This window comes from Lonchura striata, chromosome 3 (assembly GCF_046129695.1).
Source record: "Lonchura striata isolate bLonStr1 chromosome 3, bLonStr1.mat, whole genome shotgun sequence".
NCBI lineage: Eukaryota > Metazoa > Chordata > Aves > Passeriformes > Estrildidae > Lonchura > Lonchura striata.
This window is the reverse complement of record NC_134605.1, coordinates 96,278,569-96,302,660: the sequence shown is the minus strand read 5'-3', so window position 1 is coordinate 96,302,660 and position 24,092 is coordinate 96,278,569. Positions and strand designations below refer to the sequence as shown.

Here is a 24,092-nt window from a genome sequence, read left to right as displayed (position 1 = left end):
TAATAATTCAAAATAATCTTTCACAAAGAAATAAAAAAAATAAAAAAAAAAGAAAGCTGTCTAAAGACTTAAAGACTTAGAACTCAAAAGTCAGTTGTTCAATACAATATCAGAGATTACAACATAGCAACTGATGTAAGCAGAAGCAAAATACCACTCAGCTCCTTATTTTTCACTCTTATGCCACTAGATGATAGTATGGTAACACCTGTATTGTTCAGCTGCACACCAGACCTTCTGTTGCTGAATTCCTGGCAGCACTCACACTTTTATATGTAAAGAATATCCAGAAGCTCATCAGTACTACATAGCTAGCCTTTGAATAGCAGTGCTTAATTATATCCCCTGTGATTTCATGCATTAATATACCCAGAGTGTGGTGGATGCTATTATTTATCCATAGACCCAAACTGGGCTTTATTTAGGCACAGATATTACACTAAATTGGTCACCTCAGTCTATTTTTATGAGTTACCATCCAGAGCTATAGTGAGACATTTTGACAGAAAGGGCAGGGTAATTACATTTCCCTAGCAGGAAGCAGGAGAATGGCTGGAGGTAACATTTACATTCTGCCTCATGGGCATCCCACTCACTGCCAGTTCTTCACTCGCTGCTTCTTCCACCTTTTCCATTTTGTGCTCTCCCTCTTGAGAGGATTCCCTCCTTATCCAATAGAAAAGCTCTGGGCTAGGAGGAGGCTCGCATCCAGAAAAACACACTGAGCACACAACTGCGTCCTCTCCCCAAACCCTTTATCTCCCATTTCACAGAGTCTGTACCCTCCTATCACAGTAAAATGAAAACCAAACTGTTCTTTCTGACAGCTACTTTGTAAAGTAAATAGTCAAAACCCTTCACTGCACAATTTTTTTCCTAGGTAAATCTTAACAATCTGATTTCTTTTTACCCACAATAACATGGTCAGTTTTTTCTTGGTAAACTGGATTGACTCTCCCTGGCCAGGAACATGCACTCCAATGGAGCAGTAAGTGGCCAGCTCCAGTTTTGCACAATACCTTCCCCATCACAGCCAGTTTTATAAGCACTTCCAGGTCCCCAGAGTGGAAAAAATCCCATTTCTTCATCCTTAATCTGTGGCAGACATGTAGAGTGATGAAGCTTCTGGAACAACAGGCAAGCCAAAAATTGAAAATGCGAATCTCCAGTGAAAAGACATCAGCCCTTAGTCCAACAAAGTCTAAGGGGATGCAGTTCAGAAAGTGCAAAGGGTGAAGTCACACATGATTGCATTGTTGGCTAATTCTCTACTCAAGGATTGGATTCAGCCATGACCATCACAAGTCACTGAGTGTCCCACAGAGATATAGACCTAGGGGAAACCCTGAACTTCTGCTTTACTGTGACAAACCTTTTATTTAAGTCAGGATGAAAATATATTTGTAAGATTAAAAGGTTTCAAAAGGCTTGTATTTATCTTATCTAATGATTGGTTTGGACATTTGGAATAGTGCAGAAACTACTAGTTATATGGCATAGTACTTGAATAATTTTCATAATCAGTAAGAATATCTTCTATGTAACATAGGTTGAACTATCTATTGTTTTGTACTCAAGGCATTTAGAGTGTCATAGCAGGCCCAGGAGGAAAAAACAATTCCAATGTCACAGTGTTTCAGCATGTCAAACAGAAGTCTCAAAAAGATCACTTGTTCCCATTGGCCATCAAGACCTAAAGAATAAAGTAAAATATATCAAACCTTATACAGATCACTGTTACTGACATGGTGTAAAATATATTAACAATATTATAAAAATCAAATCCCTTTATGGGTCAAAATAAAGCTTTAGAGAAAAATTCTAAAAGTAGACATCCTGAAAAATGTCTACTTCAAAAGTCTTCCTCCGTTGTGAACCTTCATCATATTTTACAATTAAAATTATTTCAATATCATCTTCTTTCACTTTTCATCAAGAACTGTAACAAAAAGAAAGGTCCAATGAACTGCTATTTTGCAAAGCATATTTGAACTGGCATTTCCTGAGCTTATGAAAAATGAAGCACTCCATTTTACTTACATGAATAAGGATGCTCTATATCCAACTTATGAATACTAATTTTTTTACAGTTCTTCTCTGTGATATAAGAATGTTAAAACTCACAGTCAGGGAGAATGTCTGCTGCTAACAAACCTGTAACAAACCCGTATTTCCAGGGATAAACATGTCAGCTGTCAGAGCACAGTGAGGAGCAGCTGGCTCACGAGAGATGGTGAGCCAGGAGCTGAGCAGCATAACAAGGCAAGTGGGAGCAACACTTTCCACCAAGCAGTAGTGAGGTTGTGGAGTGGCAAATCTGGATGGTGATCAGGATCAGATGTGACCCAGTGCTCTCTCAAGATGTGCAGAGCGAGTCAGAGCTCTCACAGGCAGTGGAGCTCCCCTTGGACTCAGCCAGTTCAATTCTGTATCTTAGCCAAGCCCCCTCCTAGAAGGGCGGTGCACTCTGTCCTGACATCAGTACTGCAACACGCAGCCCTAGCAGCTAAAGGTGCAGAGTACAGTTGAATGAAATCCGCATTTTATGTGAATAAGTCATTCAAAACGTGAATGGGTGATTACAGTAAAAAAAAAAACAGTTGCTATTGTTGCCTTTTTAAAATGCCAAAGAATGCCCTTTATTCAATAGTAAAATAAATAAGGGCTATGGGGATATATATATGAGGAAAAATTATCCATCAAAAATAAAACATATAAGAACAGTCTGAGAAACACCTGTGCTTGCCAGACAGACATGTTCCAAAGGCTTCTGCAGAGCTACAAAAAATGAGTAATTATATTACAATTGCAGGTTTAAATGCACATGGAAACACCCCAAATAAAAACAAATTATTATTAATTTAATTTTTAAAAAAACAATAGCTCTAAATTCCAGGGAGAATAATGGAAACCTTACCGAGCATGTCAGCAGGGTTCATGCAGGCTGAGCACTACATGCAACATTGATTTCTGCCTCCAGCAAGAGTCTACCTACAGGCATCAGCAACTAGAGGGTGAAAGAAATTACAAAGGGCTCATTCATTTCCAATGCCTCCATCATTTTCCACCCAGTTCCTCAAAGGGGTAAATATCAGATGTACTGTTGTTGCCCCTTGCAGGACAGCTACAGACCTTACAGACTAGCCTTGCTCCCTCTGCCCAAATGTTGAAATAAGGGCTGCTGCAGCCAGCGTGCAGGTATCTGACAATGAAACTAATGTCGTTTCTACCTCACATATAAAGCACTGCAAAAAATATCCTGAAGAAAATTAAAACTAGGAAAAATAAATGTTTTTCCACTTCTTTTATTCTTTATCCTAAATTTTAATAGAAATTGAGACTGTTTAAATGCTACACATATCGAGGAAATCTTTAAAACCTGGTGTGACTTCAGCTAAAATAGGAGCATTTAACATCTCAAAAAGCTTCCTATCTCCATAGAAGTCCTCTTTTCATCTTTCTGAGGAAATTGAACAATACAACAGAAACTTTCAAAACCTAGGTGAAAAACAGCAACTTCAGCACACATAATGAGGGAGCTTCAAATATCTGTATCTCAGGTTTGGACTGTTTTAATATAGCAACAATGATTTGACAAAAGTATGTTGGAGATTTAAACGGTTTCAGAGGATTTCTATAGCAGGCAGGAAACAATCATGATATTCAAAAGGCACTACTCTAAACAAATTGCTCTACTGGAATTGTTAGCTCCCTGCAAATTCTACAGAGTCTTTGTATATTAGTGTAGAAAGAAATTCACATTATTTAATAGATTTCAATATGCAGTTGGGAGAATGACTAACACACAGGTATCATACCTATCTTTATTAAAAGAAAAGAAAGCAATCAAAGGACCCATTTAAGTGATTTCTCTGGAGCTGGGCTGATAATCAAATACTATAGGATACTATAGTACTGCTAGTGATCTTCAAAATTAAAGCAAACATATATATATATATAAAGGAGTGAGATTTACAGAGTAAATATATCAAACAAAACAGTTTGTTTTCTTAGGTATATAAATCAATTAATGTCAGCATCTGTGGATATGAACAGCCTTGTATGGTTATTGGTTGTTTACATGGCACAGCACAGCAAGGTTGATGAGTTGGTTTCCTTGTCAGGAAATCTCTGGGACCACATGCCATTTCCACTGTGGATAGCCTATATGCCAATCTTCCATAATGATCAGATATGCATTTTGACCAGAATGTTATGCAATGATCATTTATCCTTAAAAATCATCTTAAAACACTGTGCGAGGTATTCCTAAAGAAACACAGGGATTTTGCAAATTTTTTTTGATTTTTCTGTGCCTAACAGTGAGATGAGGTGGCATGCAACTGGTTCCTGGGAAGATTTAAAGTAATTCATCATTTCTTTTGTGAAATTATGCTGGGGTGATTTTTTTTTTAATATACATCACATTTTCCATCACATGCAATTGTAAATTTGGTACATAAATTATTTGCACAAAGTTATTTATTACTGCTATATACACAGGAAAAATTTGGAAACTTTTCTGCTTTTCAAGGGATTATTTTAACAATCTGTGTAAACATTTAAGATGCTTTCTTACTAAAAGGAACTGATTGCTAATTTGTTTTCACAAGCTTAATTGCATACATATGAAGTCTGCCTTAAATTGTGGAGGGCTGGTATTTTTGCTTATTTCGTAACAAGACACACCAAGATTTTCTAAAAAAAAAGTGAAATGTTTATTTTAGGGAATTATATAGTATCTGAAATACTTCATGTACTGAATAATTTTCAGCAAAGGAATGCAGAAAATTGAATTGTTACTTTTACATTTAGCCAACCCCAAAACACCATCTGGATGGAAACCCTCAATACTAAATTATAACAATTTTCATAGCATAGAATCATGGAATCATAAAATAGTTTGGGTTGGAAGAAACCTTAAAGATTACTTAGTTTCAATCTCCTGCCATGGGCAGGAACACCTTTCACTAGACTTTGTCCTCCCTCGGAACTAAAATTCAGTTTACTTAAATGCTTTTTGGTCATACATCTGTGAATAGATCAATGAAGAAACATTATAAAATTGTATAAATCATGACTTTTGGTTTGCTTTGGCCAGTTAAAAAAAAATAAAATTGTAACGTTCAAAAAACCTACAGTAATATTTGTACTTATTGACTGGAGTATACAAAATATGTCTTGTTGCTAAAATATCCCTGTAGCACTACAAGAAATTAGTATTTATAGCTACAAATTTTATTAAGATAAAAGAATATCAGGAATCTAATTCTAACCATTCTAACAACTAGAGGTCAAATTCTGCCTACTCTTACAGTCATGTAACCACATTTGTTAACTGTTGTAAGGGCACATTTTTATCTAAATAGATATATTTTCCTACATAAAAAGCCAACCAAGCTATGCCTTATTACTGCTCTTCCCTTCTGAAGGGTAAATTCTGATATTTGAAATACCTAAACTGTATTTACAGCTGTACAACCCTGATGCCACATACTTGCAAAATTTCACTCGTACTCTATAAACATGGAGCAACTTGTACAATTGTCTTAAGCATTTGTCTTACAATAGAGAAAGAACAGAGCAGCTTAGACATTTTCTTTGTCAAATTCACACACAAAATACATGGTAATGTGACAGGCAACATCGTTCCAGCCCCCAGAGGCCACCATCTCCACACAGTCCTCCTCGTCGTAAGCGTTGTTGGGCTCCCCGCTGCGCCACTTGTTGAAGGTCTGCATGGGCGACCGGTCGGAATAGACGAAATTCCCCTCTTTCTCCAGGTCGTTAATCCCAATGAAGACTCTGGTGAGCCCAGCTTGGTTGATGTACGAGGCAATCAGGTTGTTGGCAGTCTCATCCTTGGGCATGCTCAGCGTCCCTCCTCGTCCGTGGCAGTACAGCTGGGCTTCCTTGTACCTCTTCTCCTCCTTCACCAGCAGATAGATCTTGTTGTCCGTCTCACGCACGCCGGCGACAGCTGCGGGGGAGGGCAGTGCTGAAAAGTGAGCACTCGCATTTCGATAAACCAAGTCACTGCACACCCCAAAATAGCTTCACAAATCAGATGTGGAATGGTGACACGCTTTACGAGCGATTTCACCGATAAAATGAGGCTAGAAGAAAGGAAAACAGTGATATAAAATTAACCTACCATTTTTTATGAATTTTAGCTCTGTCGTCAGCTGGGCTACTTGAATATCCATTTCACCAATAGCCTTCCTTAGCTGACTGCACTCACAAGGGATGCCTGTGAAATGATATAGATACAAACAAATGAAAAAGCTACCTAATTTCAACTATTATCTCAACAATTTTATGAAAAGGCCCAGCATGACAGCCCTGGAGAAAGCTGACTTGTAAGTTACAGAGAGAAAATTAGAGCCTTCACTACCCTGCACCATTATATGATTCTTGGGGGTGTCTGGGCCTGTGCAGAACAGCTCAGTTCACATCCTACAAATCTTCCATCCTGAATGCTTAGTACTAACGTAAGCACAGATATATATTCTCTGCAAAACATGCACAATGCTTTTTAACTAAAAACATTTTCCAAAATTCTCATTTTCAGTAAAATTATTTTCTTTAGTTTTCTCAAAGTTTTCTTTACCAGCAAAAAACATTGCTTGCAAATTCTTCCCAAGGAACATATCACAGCAGATCCAAAATTCCAACCACATATTTCACATAATTACCTGAAAAATGCAGTTCTGTGTTTTTGAAAGTACAGAATTTATAATACTTCTGACAATAAAATTAGACAATAGAAAATCATCTATTCACCCACATTGGCATAGGTTTGACAAAGATAATCTGAATGTGAATACTAAAATACTAATACATCTCTGACCACAGATCTCAAAATGAGGATCAATTACCATTTGCAGTTCTGTATGCAATTATTAAAATCTGCATTGGACTACCCACTTACCCTGCTCAGTTGTGCAAGTCAGTACTTGCCCTATCAAACTGTGCATGCTGTCTGGGTGCACAGCACGCTAGCTCAAGAGTTAGAGTGACAAATTATGTTCTCATGAGAAATCTGATCTGTGCACCTCCAATGCACTCTGCCAGGAAGGGATGAATTCAGTCCAGTCCAAACCTGCCACTCTTGCAAGGCTTGCCCTTCTTACACTAGGCTGTTTCTCTAGAACATCTATATACTTCTGGAAGATCCATGTGCCTCCATATAAGAATCTGAAGAGAGGGTGATGAGAAGACCGAGCCAGGCTCTGCTTGGTCGTCCAAGAAATAGGACAGGAGGCAATGGGCAGAAACTGATGTACAGGAACTTTCTCCTGAACATGAGGAAGAACTTTGTTACTGTGTGGGCAACTGAGCAGGTTGCCCAGAAGTGTTGTGGAGTCTCCCTCACCGGACATATTCAAGAACTGTCTGGACACAATCCTGAGCCATGTGCTCTGGGATTACCCTCTTGAGCAGAGGTTGGACCAGCTGACCCAATGTGTTCCACTCCAGCCTGACTCATTCTGTGATCTGTGTTCTTGACAATCTCCTGCTCCTATAACTATAATCCATGGATGGGCAGGAGCCTGCTCCCTTGCAGTAACTGGTAGACAAAGAGAGATATGCAGAGACATCTCTTTGCCCTGGTGATGAATGATACAGACAGTCTGACTTCAGTTCCACTAGACTTCTGGAGGGATTACTCCTCAGAGAAAGTACAAGATACTGTTCTAGCATATATACTATAAGTCCAGCAACTCCTGCAACTTCAATGATTTTAAGTCCTTTGAAAATACCACAGTGAAATATTACAGTACCAATGAAAAAATAGTTCATTATTTCCCCCAATATGTAAACAGATGTATTTTTAGTGATGAAAAGTCTTTCACACAAACCAGGTGTGTTATGGATTACCTGGGTCACCATTAGGACCCGGTGGTCCTATGTCACCATTATCTCCTTTTTCACCTGAAGACATGAAAAATAACATAATGTTAATGCTGCCTTTTCTGTCAATAGTACATTTAACACTTATATATTTCTTTTCTGAAGTAAAATTCAAATGTGGAAAGTAGAAATATGCCCGAGCAAAAATAAAGATTTTTCTGTCCTAGTCATTCCATAACAAAGGCTAGCCATACCTATAAAACTTAAACTCAAATAATATATACCAATATTCATTTCTTGACATTCATAAACTTCACAGAACCAGTAAATTCAGATGCTGTAGAAGGGAAAAGGCAGATATACCTAAATTTTAAATCATAATCTAGATGACTAGGTAAACACTGGTGCAAATGTCTTAACCAAAGTCACATAGGAAGCCTATGGAGTAGTCAACATAAGAAAACACATATTCTGGCTCTTAAAAGTCTGCCAAAGTACAACACATCTTCCCATCTTCTTTAACTGTCCACACTTGCATGGCAGTGCAAAGTTCTTTATTTATCCTCAAACCAGGATACTCACCGTGCTTTAAGACTAAATATACTGCTGTAACAGGAAAAGGTAACTAGTTGAAAGATCTCAATGGCCTGGCTGACTACAGTGTGAGAAAATTCCTACTAAGGCAAACTGTGAGGCTTGTTAGCCATTTTTCAAGCCCCTAAACTTTTCTCAAACATAAATGATCACACATTTTTCACCTGAAACACAAATGGAGAAATAATTGAATTAAACATACCTTTTGAACCAATAGGACCAATTTTTCCATGCCGTCCTATGCTGCCTTTCTGTCCTTTGTCCCCCATTTCTCCTGTACATAACAGAAGGATGAAAGACACAAGGCAGCAATGCAGTCTGATTCATTCAGATTCTACTATGTTTGCAATATCAGATTTACAATGAATAAAACCATGCTATATCCCAAATATTCACTGAACTCCAGAGGTCTAGCTCAATCCTTGTGAAGAACTTACATATAGCAACCTAGAGAGTGATTTTATCTTCACTAAACAATTAACATTAACAAGGTATGAATGTGTAATTGTCAACACCTCTTGTCTGAAAACCACTGGAAAAGCTTTTGCAAACTTCTTTCAGCTGATCATGACAGGATTATGTTGAAAATACAGAGGATTGTTGCACTCAAACACAGATCAGCAGATCAAAAGTATCATGGAGTTGAGGAGACCTAAAGGATCCAAGCACAACTGACATTTCATCTCAGACAGTGACTCCACTGTAACTGAGGGCTGGCTTTGGGCTTAATGATTTATTTATACAATATAAATATTGTCAAATGACATAGGTTTTCCTCTGTACCACACTTTTAAAGGAGAGGGGGTATGGAGGAACTAAAGGAATGAATGCCTTCTGAGGCTCCTATCCTGCAGAAATCCATGCTCAAAACTGCTTTAGGAAATATTTATGAAATTGCTTTCAATGACTGTTGAAAATATTGCTTCTTTGCTGAAACCAACATCTGCTATGCTCTGGTCGACCACACAGGTGCAAGGAAACAATGAGACAAGCTAGGAGGAAAATCCACCAGAGGGATCCAGCAACTGGACTTGTGCAAACTGTCATAGCTCAGCCTCAGTCTTGGATCTATGACAACTGAAGATCTGTTACCCCCTGTTGCTACTGCATCCTGACAGACATACGTATGTTTGAAAGCTGGATAATGTTATTTATTGCCCATTTTTTCATTACCTTTAGCTTAAAGGTAAAATCAATAACAAGTTTCAGAATATAAACTGATCACTGCTGGGCTAAGAGATGTTATATCTATTACTCCATGAAGTCTCAAGCAACCCTTGTCACTTGATGGCATGAGTGAGAAAAAAACAATTTCCTCTGAACTGAGAGAAGATAAATGTGCATGGTTTGTTGGTCTAATTAATTATTGGCAAGTCCTACAACCAGTCATTTTCCTTTGTTTCTAATAAGTATAGAATTCAAACACTACTGGACACAGGCTTTCACCAGAAGAAATAAATATTTTTATCTATTCCTACTGGGAGTACCACCCTGTAATCAGTTTATCAAGTTGCTCTGAAGATGATGTCTCTTGCTTTGCATATTAATGAATTTGGATTACCACTAATGATCATGAGAAGTTTTAATTCTTTCTCTTTTCAGGCTGCTACACCTGAAATTAAATAAACTCATTGATCTAATGCATAAATAAAATTAAATATATAAAATTATTTCACTTTCTTTCTTGTAGAAACTGCCCAGAAAATGAACTGCTTCTCAATCACAGACAGTAAAACCCATGTGCTCTGCTCAGAAGTAAAAGGAAAGTGTGTTATCTCGAGCACATATAAGACATATATTAAATCTCCTTTCTTCATTAAAAGAATTGTTCACACTTGGGTTTCTCTTACAGTGACTAACCCCTGCTCCACTCCAGGGGCTTGCTTGTTCTGCTTCTTCTGCAGAATAAATCACAAAGTTACAAGAGAGACCCATCTGCCTTGAGGGTTTCAGAAGTTTTAATACCTTTTATAAAGCCCTTTTTAGTGGCCCTATGATTGTCAAAAATGCAGTCTGAGGAGTCTTAATGAAATCAGGAAGTGATAGCTGGAAAGAAATGGGGACAATAAAAGAAATTAAGTCTCCATAGACCAGAAATAAGAAATCAAACACAAAGAATGAATAGAGAACTGAAGAAAGTCATCTGTCGTCTCTCAGATGAAGGTGGCATACATTGGAACCAATTATAGAAGATTTAAAGGATTTGGGAAGGAACAGTAGAGAAGGAAATTCTAAATTATCTTCTTGGTGGCTTTTTCAGGCCCACAAACAAGTGAAGAAATAAAATTCCAGAGATGAATGGTGGGCTGCAAAACAAGTGAAAAAATGAGGGGTTTCACTCTATGCCATACTATAAATGGGGGTCACAGAGTATGGGAAATCTCTTTAGGATTAGTTGGAACAGACAAGAAATATAAAACTACCTAGAAAAAGAAAAAGGCATCAAAAAACAAATCTAGTAGAAATGGAAATTCACCAAGACACAGACAAATTTAATTGAATCATGTTAAAAAGAAGAGAGAGTAGTTTTCTTCCCAAACTTAAGATTTGATTTTAAGACAAATCAAATCAAATTCATGATTTGACATAGAGGACATCACAGTCACCTACCTAACAAGGAAAGTAGAAGTGTACCAAACCACACCAAAGGCCTCTTGAATCTAGTGCCATCTTTTACAGCAATCTGCAGAGGATACTTAGGAAGAGAACATAATATATAGATGAAGATTAAAAAGTCTTTCCCCCAGAGCACCTCAATAGTTTTGCAGCAGTCAGCGTTCCCAATGCAAATAGCTAGCGTGACTTGAATGAGAATGATATTTTTAAAGGATATAACAATGCTATGGTAGTAATCTACATTCAGGACACTTCATTTTTAAAAAAAACATTGGCAACTGGAAATCAGAAAATTCCAAATATGTCAGCAGGCTACTGAACTGCTTTACACTGAAAAATCTGAATTATCCACACCAATGAAGGTCAGCAATTGGTGAGGGAACAGTGGCTACAAGAAGTTACATCTTATCACAGAATCATGAAATGGGCTGAGTTGGAAGCAACCTTAAAGATCATCTAGTTCCAACCCGCTTCCATGAGCAGAGATACCTTCCACTAGACCAGGTTACTCAGGGCCCCATCCAACATGCCCTTGAACACTCTTTGAGGGATGGAGAATCCATAGCTTCTCTGGGAAACTTGTTCCAGTGTCTCATCATCCTCACAGTAAGTAATTTCTTCCTTATATCTAATTTAAACCTCCTCTCTTTCATTTAAAGCCATTCCTCCTTGTCCTGTTATTACATGCACATGTAAACAGTCCCTTTCCAGTTTTCTTCTAAGTCCCCTTTACTGGAAGACGCTCTAAGGTCTCCTCGGAGCTTCCTCTTCTGCATGTGGAAACTCTTTCAGACTGTTTTCATGGCAGAGGTGTCCTATCCTCCTCTGATCATCTTTGTAGCCATCCTCTGGACTTGCTCCAGCAGATCCATGTCCATTTCATGTTGGGGCACCAGAGCCAGGGCTCTCATGAGAGCAAAGTAGAGTGGAAGAATCACTTCCCTCAACTTGCTGCCAATATAGCCCAGGATGTGGTTGGATTTCTGGGCTTCAAGGGCACATAGCCAGCTCATGTTGAGCTTCTCTCAAACCAACACCCCCAAGTTCTTCACCTCCAGGCTCCTCTCAATCCATTCTCTGCCCAGTCTGTATTTGTGCTTGGGATTGCCCCAACCCAGGTGCAGGACCTTGCACTTGGTCGTGTTGAACTTCATGGGCCCACCTCAAGCCTGTCCAGGTCCCTCTGGGTGGCATTCCTTCCCTCCAGCATGTTGACTGTGCCACACGGCTTGGTGGTGTTGGCAAATGTGCTGAGGGTGCACTCGGTCCCACCATCTGTGTCACCAACAATGCTAAACAGATATTCTTATATGAATGAGCAGTGCATAATCAGAAGAGGCATTTTTTATAACTGGGGAAAATCAATTTCACCCAGCATTAACCACCCTAAAGTTAGGGTTTTTAGTCTAAGATATTTATCTAAACTCCCACAGCAGGCAATGAAAAAATAAGCACCTCTCAGTAGTGATACATCCCACTCATGTTAGACAGGTCTCATAATCAGAATAGTTAGAAAATTTGGAAAGGAAAACTAAAGCTAGTGAGAAAAAAAATCCAATCTAGAAAGGCAGCACAAATGTTTAAAGGATTTAAAAGTATATTCAAAGCCAAAATGAAAATAGTGCAGTACATTCCAGAATGGAGTAGCTTCTATTTGGAGGCAAGCAAAGACAAATTACTGCCCTCATGAAACATTATCTTGCTAGAATTATGTTAACAACATATTAGCAAGCTTCTTCAAACCAGTGGTTCCTCTAGCCCAAGACTTTGTTTCCTGTGATGGCAGCAGAAGATGCAGTCCAGGAAGATCCCACAACCACAGCTACTATCTGCAGCTGGAATTGCTGTCTCTGTCCCCAGCAGATTCTGAGAGTGCCTCCTAGTTCAGGCATAATGGGATCTGGTGATTCTGTAATCTTGATTATAAACTCCTCAGACTGGGACTCAGAACAGATGCAAGAGTCTCAGTCTGTCCCTTTTCTCCTTATGAGGCAGCTCCTCTTTTTCACATTTTTGGTGCCCATCTCTTACCTCTCAAGTCCTTTTTGAGAGAAAGGCCAGAAGAACATTTGTGAGAAAGTACATGTCAGGCTTTTGTACAGAACAAAATCAACTGCAAAAAGAAGCTTCCTGTTTTGTCCTTTGTGCTTTTGTCATCCTTTTGTGATGATGGGCAGTGTTCTCTTGGCCTTGGGACTCTTGCTAATGACTTCAGAGCAGTCCTTGAGTTTTAAGTGACAGTTTGGGGTTTTAGCATTATTTAAGTATGGATTAAATCATGCATCCCTAATTTCCCTAGGCAATATGTTTATTTACATTGAAGCCCATCTGCCACCTTTTTGCCCACTCATTTTAGCAGGATTTTCTCAAAATCCTATTGAGTTCAGGTGGAGCTGAAAGACAGTTTTGAACCAGATACCCACTTTGTGAATTCACAGCTGTCAATGTCAGGACTTTTATATGGAATACTGCCTGCAGCACTCCTTAGTGAGCAATAAATCCATGTAGAAATTGACTCAGAAATGCAAAGGATTGATTGATTACATATTAATGAGCAATCAGTAATAATAAAATATAAATTAAGATATTATTACCTCTTTTTAGAATTTGATTATACAAATGACTGAGCACTCTGGCTCCAATCCAGTTAAATTAATGAGTCTTCTCTTCTACTTAAGAGGCTGTGCCTGTATTAGTAAATTAAGTGCCTGGGACTATTCCTTGGCAGTGGGAACCAGGTAGTCAAGGATGGGTATCACTTCATGATACTAAATTGTCTTACTCTTCGAGCCAAGATAATCTTGGAAGCTGCTCATTGTGTTAGCTCCCAAAACATGCCCAAGAATTGCCTGGGAAAGTGTTAGCTGGCAAAAGCCAAAACCACTGTGCTAACACTGCAAAAGTAGAGACAGTTCAGTTCCAAGCCCAAGAAAAATATGTGAGACTGTATCACATACCATTATAGTTGTATAAAAATTAAGTACAAATAAAGACTGAAATTAAAATACTAAAATAATATACATTTTAAATGGTTATGGCTCTAAGAAAATTGAAATGTTTTGAAGATATAATTTTAATGTTCTGTTCCTTTGATGATACATTCGAAGTGCAAATCCACTTTGCCCTCCTTATCTCGAATGCTGTAAGGCACTCTGGGAATATTCACAGGATGGTACTGTTACCAAACTATTTGTGTGGAATTTAAAAACATGAAAGTTATGGCCTTACAGACTGCACCAGGATTCAGTTAAATAACTGCGTTTACTCCCAACATGGGAGAGCACAGTACAGCCATTTATGCATGTGGGGAAAGTTAATTCTGCGAACTTCACGGCCCAAAACTTGCACTGCATTACACACTGCTTTCATCTGAAACAGCCATTGTACTCAACCCAGTGCTCCATGCTTTACATAAGGCCGACACAGTTTTCGATATTCTGCTGACATGCTATGCATCATAATTGACCTATACAATTAATTAAAAGCAATGAGAAAAGTAAGTGGAATTTAACCTTAATCAGCACACAAAGACATCAGTATCTCTGATGTCACCCTGAAGCATCAGGACAGGCAGAACAAGATTTATTTCAAGTAAGGACAAGAAAATTTTAATTTTTCTGAGTTACTAAAATCTGAAAATATCACGAGGAAAGGACATGATAAAAACATCTGCAGCACTTTCTGATCTTGAGCTCTTCAGGTCAAATATGCCATAATAACATAGTTTTTGTAAGCTATTTTATGGTTATTATACACCTATGAAGTTCAAAGAAACTAAACACATTTTCTTAGATTAACTTGCTGGGAAAATGAAACAAAGAAAGGGGAAAAATAAATAAAAGAAAAAAGATTAATGTGATTTTGATAGTGTAAATTAAGACCAAAAGTAGAAAATTCTACAAATGTGGCAGAAGGATTGCAGCTTCTCCCTCATGTAAACTATCACTTACTCAAACGTGAGAAAAATAAAATAGAATTTAGCAGCCTGCATCAACAGAAGGAGCCAAATATTAGACCAAGACAAAAATTATCAGGCTTAAAGAAAAATACGAGGGGTTGAACACATGCTAACTCACTGACTGAAATTCAACAGACTTCTCCATAGAAGCAGGGCTGCTGTCTATGGGTAATTTTAGGGGCAAAGTGAAGGAACAATGATTTTTGCCAAACATATTGTTACATTTTATTTTTGTCTGAATGTTCCATCTTCTGGATTAGAAATAGGAAAATCCTTAGTCTGCTGGAAGAGAATGTACTCAGTCTCATGCTGCTTGAGAATCTAGAAAAGTATTTATGCATGAACTTAGCTACAGGTCTGCACACTACATACAGTCTGTGGAGGTTATCCAGAGACTGAAAGGGCAGGAGACTGAAAGGTTTTTCCAGGTCAGAGTTGGATATTCTTCTGTGTCCTTTCCATAGACCAGATATTACATCTGTGAAGTCTGTTTGCTTATCCAGTCAAAACTGTGACATTCAAAGTGTACTGGATATAGTACAATGATGAAAAGTGGCACCATATAATCCAAATTTTTTTTAAGGTATCTATGTTATTTTCTTTGATGAAGCATTTAGGAAGCATAAGGGAGTTGATCAAGACAAATATCTACAAAATGTACAGCATTAATGAAAAGACTAGTTAATTAGAGCTTACTTTAAACAAGAGTTTGTTTGTAGAAATTTCTGTATGCAAAAAGAAAAGCAGAAAAATATGCTGCTACAGAAGTAGCAAGAAATTTTGCCTCTGTTTAGTTAAAAGTACTACCTGGAAAAATACTGATACAGCATGCATTAATATTCTATTTTCTTTAATCTCTTTTCTGATTCATGTATGTTTTCTTGTAGTGTGTTTCCTCTCCAGTGTTTCTTATTTCAGTCTCATCAGAATTTGGGACTTTTGCGAGTATGAAACACTAGAAAATTACCACTGTTATTAGCATTAATCAAGCATACCTTATGAGAACTATTTTTCAAATAAATGCAATTTTACAGTAGAAAATAAATAAATACTACATCATGGATTGCCCAGACTGAAAAAGAGTACTTCCACATCCCAGATGGTCCAAAGCGTTTTGAAGTGACATGACAATATGCCAAGATAGAGGAACATGCAGGACAGCGCGATGAGAGGGGTTCTGAAGAAGTTGTCAAGACAGCCTCATGCCAAAGGACTGAGGCACTTAGTGCTTTCTTTGCCTTTGTCTCTGCTGGCAAGGTCGGCTCCCTGGCCCCCAGTTCCACATGTCTGGTGGCAAAGATCAGGAAGGACAAACTGCTCATGGCATCTGACAACTGAGTGAGGACAACTTCACCTGGATGTACACGAGCCCACGGCACTCAGGGGTGATGAGGGACCAGCTGGTGCTGCTGCAAGACTGCCAAAGTCCAACCAGCAGCTGCTAAGGAGTCCTTCACTGCTGAAAGGGAGGAAGAAGCAGAAGATGCCCCATGCTGGCAGGAATAGTTGGTGCATTGGAGGGCAGCCCTGCCAGTCAGGAGGAGCTTGACAAGCTGCAGAAATGGCAGAAATGTGTTGACAGGAATGTCATGGGTTTAGGGTTCAGCCAGATCCTAAGTGCCTCACTTTGATGAGTCTGGCTCATGGCTGGGTAAAAAACTCCATTGTCTTAGAGGACCCAGAGACTCTCTTCTCATACATGAGAAGCAAACTGAAGTCCAGCTGAGGAAAGATGGTTTTACTTAACTTGGAATACAGAAAGGTAAGAGGGGAATTAATTGCAGTCTTCCATTACTTACAAGCAGTTTCTAGAAAAGATGCAACCTTTTCTACTCAGAGACACACAGAGAATGGGCAAGATGCAATGATTACAAGCTGCAACAGGTTTTTCATGATGACACCAGTGAAATAGATTAATTAAAATTTATGTGAAATCTCCATCCTTGGAGATTTTCAGAAGTCTACTGGACAATGCTCTGAGAAACCTGCTGTGATATTGAAGTCTGCCCTGTTAAGAGCAGGAGATTGGACTAGATGAGCTCTTTACAATCATTTAACCTAAATTATTCTGACATACTGCACTTCAGGCTGCACTGCCTTACAAGAGCTGAAATTTTAGTTTCCAATATTTTTTTTTCTAACAGACATCCTTGAAAACATATCTACATAAGGGAAATAGACTGACTGAACACACACCCCCCTCATGGAAGTTATAAATTTTCCAATGTATTGTAGGAGGAAGAGCTCTAGCTATGGATTTTGATCCCAGGATAATCAGTATCAGACTTCCATAAGTGCCTAAAAGAACAAAATATTGGAACATGCCACCATCACAAGGAAGTATAAAGGATCTCTAAAATTGCTTTGAAAGAAAGATTGTAAACTCAGTTCAGTAAAAGCTAACTCTAACCTTCTAATGATAGGAATGTCAATCTTTAATTTCAATATTGACATCAAAGGATGTGACTCCTGCTGATTTGAACCTTTCAGAACACAAACCTCCTGGAAAATTTATGAAGGCCAAATTTCCTCCTTGCTTCAGGAGGAAAACAAATGTGAAAAAACAGAATTTCCTGCAGGAGAGAAATGCTATTTTTCTCTCAGCTGCATAACTGAATACTGTTGAACACCATTCCTCTCAAGAGCTCAAAATATTTTTGAACTACAGTGCAAACAAATTTATCACCATTTCTCCATATCCAAAAAATGTGGGAACATTCATGTTCATCTTTGCCTATTATGGCTTACTGCCTTCCCTCAATGGTTTTAATTAAGTGTTGTGAATGTTCAAATTCGCACAAAAAAAAAAAAAAATTAAGTTGTTTGTTTTTTTTTTTTTTTTCCAAAATATATCTTTTTAACCAGAAGGTAATACTTTGTCTACAAATGACTGCATACAGTTGTACTGGTTTTGGCTAAATTAAATTAAGTAAATATTTATCATTGTAGCTCTGAGGGATTTATGATTTGGGATTTGTGACCAAAGCAAGGTTGATAGCACAGAAACATTCATCATTGCTGAACAGTGCTTGCACAGGACTAAGGCATTTTCTGCTTGTCACCACCCCTCCAGTGAGGAGGCTGGGAGTGCACAAGAAGTGGGAGGGGACTCAGCCAGGAGAGCTGACCCCAGCTGACCCAAGGGAAATTCCCTAACCTATGGCATTGTGCTCAGTTTGTAAAGCTGGGGGAAGAAGAAGGAACAAGGGGACATTTGGAGTGATGGTGTTTTTCTTCCCAAGTCACATTATGTGTGGTGGGACCCTGCTCTCCTGGGGATGGTAAACACCTGCCTGCCCTTGGGAAGCACTGAATTAATTCCTTGTTACACTTTGCTGGTGTGCATGTGGCCTTTACTTTCCCTATTAAACTGTCTTTATCTCAACCCATGGCTTTTCTCACTTTACCCTTCTGATTCTCTACCCCATCCACACCAGGGAATGTGACTGAGTGGTAATGTGGGGCTGAGCTGTTGGCTGGGGTTATACCACAACAGCAGCAAACAGAAATGGCCAAGGATTAATTAGTTACCCAGTTAAGGGATCAAGGAGCCCCATCCTCATCATCTCACAAGAAAAAGCAGTATTTTCTCAGGAATGACTCTCAAAATACCTTCTTTATCAAAGTTACCTTTTTCTCCTGGAGGTCCAACTCTGCCAGGACGACCTGGAGCACCTTTCTCCCCCTTTTCTCCAGCCTCCCCTGTTGATATAAAAGTAAACAACAAGAAGAATCCCATTAAACCAGGATTATTTTCTGTTAGCAGCCGTGAGAAGAATGCCATTCTCTCCAGTGAAAAAAATAGATGTGATCTGATTTAACAGCTTTACTTGATGGACAGAAAGTAGATTTTTCTTCAGTTGATGCAGACACTGGAAAACCCTGTCAATACATTACTGAGGTCTCATACAACAGGTCTAGTTTTGTGGATGTTACTTACACCACTGACCTTCAAAAAGCCAACAGCACAATTTACTCAAGTAGAAGCTTCAGAATCAGACCCCAGCTCAGCACATAAACTTCTGTGTTCACCAAACTCTTTCCAAGCCTCTGCTAAGGACATCTTTAAATCTCAAGTAAAAATGGCTTAACTATGGCCTTAAATTAAAAGAAAAAAATGTCATTTTTGTGACCTATAAGAGAACACTGTTACATCCATCATTTGAGGATCATTTTTAAGCATGAAAGCATTAACTCCCTACTCCGTATCCAGAGTTATATACTGTGCTTTTTAATCTCTGATGTATGAACCACTATGTAGTATATTTACATGTACATAGCTTGCAGTGCAGCATTGTATTCAGCATATTTAAACATCACTTTCTGTAAAAATTGCTTGCCTCCCTTTCATTAAAAATTTGGGGATGCTTAGCTTGTTTTGCCCACTACAGCCACACTAGTACTGAAGTCTGCCATTGACATAAAATTAAAATCTCTGACAAACAGAAGGTTAAAGAATTATTTATACAGCCACCTTGACAAAACAGGATTTATTTGAGGAAGGATAAGAAAGTTCTATGACTTCCACAGAAAATAATGTGCTGGTATGTAAAATCCAGAGCTAGCACAGCATATATGATATCCCAACAGTGTATCTCTATGGATGAGAGTGAGCATTAGCTGCTCTCCAGGAAGCTGAGGGGAGCACCACACAGGAAAGTCAATGGTTATCACGCACCCCCCAAGCCCAGCTCTCTGGCATAGCTGGCAGCTGTGGTTCAGAGAGGAGTCACAGAGATGACATGTAAAAACATGTCACACCATGGCACACTTCAAATATGCAGCCTCCAGCTCTCTTTCAATCTCTCTATTGTAGGCCTAGGTGGCTGTGAGCAGAACTCAGCCCTCCATCTGTTATATTTTCATTCTTCAGGCTGCTCCAGACCATCTTCCCTGCCTTCAGACATGCAAAAATAGGCCATTCTCTGACCTTAATGAGGACAAACTTCACATAACCCCCAGTGAATAATATTGTTAGTATGAAACAGGCTATAATTTGGCACATTTGGGAACGTCACATTTTTATTATCAAGCAACCAATAGGCATTGTATGATTGCCTTTCACCCCTCAGGGCTGGTTATGAGTTCTTTGCTTCCCAAAGATAAATCCTGACAATGACTTTTCCTTGCTCTCTGGAGGCTGAGAGCAGGCTATTACAGCCTATTGCTTTACACGTTCTTCAGAGTGAAAGCTGTGCATTAGGGATCAATAAAATAGATCACTCTTGCTTCAGGCCATTACACTTGCCTGCATTTATTCTTATAATACGATGACACCGCATTCCTTAGTGTGGGTGTTTTAAAAACTTTCTCCAGGAGGAGATTACTCCATTACAGGCCCAGCTACAGACCAGTTGACATTTTTTTCTTATCAGCTGTTTTGAGGAGCAAGACCTTGGCCAAGAGGGACTGATCAGTGGTACAGCACAGCTTGGCCTTGTGTAAGTCCCTATTCTTGCTGTTTGTACCCTGATCATTGTGCAAATTGAGGAAGTAAAGCCTGTGCAGGTGTCATGGGCAACAAAACAGTTTTCTGTCAAGACCTTTCAAACAAGTTAATTTTCCACCAATAAACAATAATGTTTAACTTCTTGATTTGTGAAACAAAGACACCCCGTGCCTCCTTTCTGGTCTCCGGTCCCTCAATCTACAACAAAGTCCCTTCAGAGCCGTAGGTTGGGATCTGTGCATTCTGGTCCCTACCTGACTGGTCTGCTGTGGCCTCTTCCACCAGCCACAGTCCCTTAGCACTTGCACCTCTTGCTCAATCTCCTCTTCATCCCTTCCTGCAGATTTGCTCCAGCCCCACTGCAGGAAACAGTACTTTCTGTGCCAGCACAATGCAGCCTTGTCTACACAGCTGAGACAGGGTGAGGTGCAGTTAGTAGTGCTCCACAGTGCTGAGATGCCCCATACGCCTAAAAGAAATTTAGCCCTGCCAAACTATGTGAGCTATTAAGCATTCCAGTCTGGTGATAACTTCTTTCTATTACTCATATTCCCCATGTGAGTTGATGTGGGTGTAAAAAAATTGGGTTTTTTAACGTAGCATTAACTTTTTTATGCATTGAACGTCATTGAGAGTATTGACAACTCCTGCTTTAGACTCTAGAAGGGAGACAAAACAAGATGACAAGCTGAGAATTTAAGCTCTGAAGGGCTATTTTTTTCTCCACAATAGTAGTAACTTCAATTTCATGTGCCTATCAAAAGAAACTGGACTTTAGGAAGAATATGAGTGAGCTGTGCAGTGAGGTTTCATCATCCATTCTTTTTCACACGCAGCACACTTTTCTTATTATTAATATTGCTGGCTTTTTAAAACATGGTTCAGTCTGCTATCTGCATTCTCAAAACCATGGTTTTTCCCTGACACTTTTCATCTAACTCCTTTATATTCTTGACTTAAAAAAATAACCAACCCACCAAAACCTGCCCTGCTAAAAAAAACCCACCAAAATTACTACAAAAAACAAAGAAGCAAAAATTCCACCAAAAATCAAATCAAACCAAAAATACCCCAAACATACAAAAACCCCCAAACCAACCAACCAAACAAAGCACACAAAAACAAATCCCGCCCCCCCCCCCAAAAAAAAAAAAAAAATCCCACAAACCACCAAAACCTGTCCCTAAGACCTAAAGTGCCAACTTTAATCTCATTTGTGCTTTTACTATTCTTGGTATCTTTAGTAGCTTTCTTCCTCATCCATTTCCACTTCCATTCTCATCTCATGCCCCTTCTGATTTTCTCTTTTACCCTGTGGGATCTTAATTGATTTTGTATCATTTTACATTTATTTAGTTTCCATTCTCTCCACTCAGTCTCATTTTTGAGCTCTTTTTCCTTTGTTTTTCCCTATTATCTCTTTCTGTTCTTCTAAAATTTCTCCTTTACACTCCCCTGCTTCTGTGTACTTTTCCCTGATGACTTTCTCCTTCATCACCCCATTTGGGCCCCACACTTTGCACCACCTCTTAAGTGTCTATCATCTGCCATTCACACATCCCATGGTCTCCCTAATTTCTTGCATTTTTTCCCTGTACCTGTTTTTTCCAGATTCCAACAGAGCCATGCCCAGCAGCAGTGTGACACTCTATTTCTCCACTGCTGGAGATGTTGCTGGCAGCCCAGGGAAGGAGGAGGAGATGGTGCAGATCTAAAAGCTGCAGTGAGTAAATCCTGCTGCATGGCAGCTGAAATGTGGGCAAGTGGCCACGTGTGCTTAGTTAAAAGGAAGCCTTGGCCAGTGAGATGGGTTGGTGCTGTGCCAGGAGGGGACAGCAGTATCTCATCACCACCTCTCTGAGACAGTCCCCCTGACAGCATAATTGGTGCATTGAAAGCTTTTTAGGGATTTCACATTAACTAGGTCAGTATCAGGTCATTTTGTGCTTTACTGAATTTGTACATCAATCTCTCTCAATTTTGCAAGGCTTATATCTTATGAAACTGAGTGAAATCATTAACACACAGTGGTTTTCAGGCCTCTGTCTGGTTTCCAGGCTCAGAATTGTCATCTGCCAAACAGTCCTGCACAGTTTACACACTTTAAAAACCTTTGCTGCACATGATAATAATAATAATAATAATAATAATAATAATAATAATAATAATAATAATAATGCATTGCAGATGCTAATTTTGACTGATTACAAAAATAAGAAAATCAATGCAAAGAAGTCATAAAACTCATCCCATCAAGTTCTTTGATATGAAAAATATTTTCAAAACTTAGGGCTGTGGAATCTGACCCTTTGACTGATCTTTCATGCAAGTTTGGACAACATATATTAACTTGGTTGTGTTCTCCTCTGTAAGTCACACTAAGAGAACTATCCTATGCCTTTTACACAGTAAATATATCAAACAAATTAAACAATTCTACTCAAGTCTTATTTAAACTTCAGAAGGCCTGGACATAGTGTTGTTCTCTTTAACTAGAACATCTGTAGAAAATCTACATATTATTCAGATCAAAAGCCACTTATTGAAGTAAATAGTAAAGAACAGCTTTTGGCTGAGTTCAGACATCCAAAGCTGCATGTGTAATAATAATAATATACAAAGCAATAATAACTATAAGAAATAAACATATTCTTAAAGCCAATTGGCTAAGCACAGCCCACATCCCTGTAGCCCAGCTCTCTTGCCTCAAGCAGAGGACAGGCACACACAAATTGGGCAATGCCTGGAGAGGGCAGTTTACACCCAGCCAAACCCGTGGCCAAGCTGGGCTCACAATTTAACTGTGTGAACAGCTGCAGAACAGAGCTGAGCCTCACCCTTCCCAATCAGTTAACCAGAACACGCAGTGACTGCAGTCCATACTGTGACTCTCAGGCAGCTCAGGAAAGCCCAGATTTGTACAGATAAGATTAATGGCAGCAATTGTGGTTAGGTGGGTTTTGTGACACTACAAGGCATAATTACAAGAAAAACTGAAAGTTTTGTTGTATGGTTTTTACACAATGCTTTTTTTTTTAATTGTTGATGGTAAACTGGTGGGTTTCATAGGGTTTTTTGTCCTTAAAAAGGACAAAAAAAAAGTTAAAAAGTATCTCCCCATGTTCAAAAGTGTTATATTTCAACAAAAATGTCATAGCCTTCACAAAGGGAATTACTGTTATTGACTAAATAGGGCTGTGATTTCAACAACCATAATGGATGTCGTTGCTTTAAAGTGCTAATTCTTCCCAGTAGTTGATTTCTTATGCAAGGTATATATTTTTTCCTATGAAAAGATAAATTATTTATTACAACACCTTCTTTGGGAAAGAGTTTGGGGGCATATTCTGTAAAAATATTGTCTTTTTCAAAAAAACTCTAGAAATGTCAAAAATCTAAATAATGTCTGCTTTCTTCTAAGAGGTATTCAAGCTTTTAAAAAATCAAAAGAAGATAAACAAAATACAAGAAAACACAAAATAATTCCTATTACATTGCAAAATTGAAATTAAAACCTTGCCAGGTACAAAGTAGGGCCTGATGTTACAGTTTTTGGGTATGTGTACCACCCCTCAGTATAAAACACAGAGAGAGCAACAAGGCAATGTATAAGAGCAACAA

At 38.7% G+C, this 24,092-nt stretch overlaps 1 protein-coding gene across 3 annotated transcripts in view; it reads right to left on the bottom strand.

The window, feature by feature from the left end:
* Nucleotides 1-3,289: 3,289 nt before the first annotated feature.
* The window catches only part of COLEC11 (collectin subfamily member 11), a 46,883-nt gene continuing 26,080 nt past the window's right edge, over nt 3,290-24,092 (bottom strand). For 2 of the 3 annotated variants that reach the window (XM_021551224.3, XM_021551223.2), the window contains exons 3-7: nt 18,653-18,724; nt 8,651-8,722; nt 7,882-7,935; nt 6,155-6,250; nt 3,290-5,998 (exon numbers count right to left, since the gene is read on the bottom strand). In XM_021551224.3, the coding sequence (XP_021406899.1) occupies nt 5,589-5,998; nt 6,155-6,250; nt 7,882-7,935; nt 8,651-8,722; nt 18,653-18,724 (704 nt within the window). In that variant the 3' untranslated portion in view covers nt 3,290-5,588. The remainder of the gene's footprint in view (nt 5,999-6,154; nt 6,251-7,881; nt 7,936-8,650; nt 8,723-18,652; nt 18,725-24,092) is intronic. The other variant, XM_021551225.2, reaches the window with a different exon arrangement.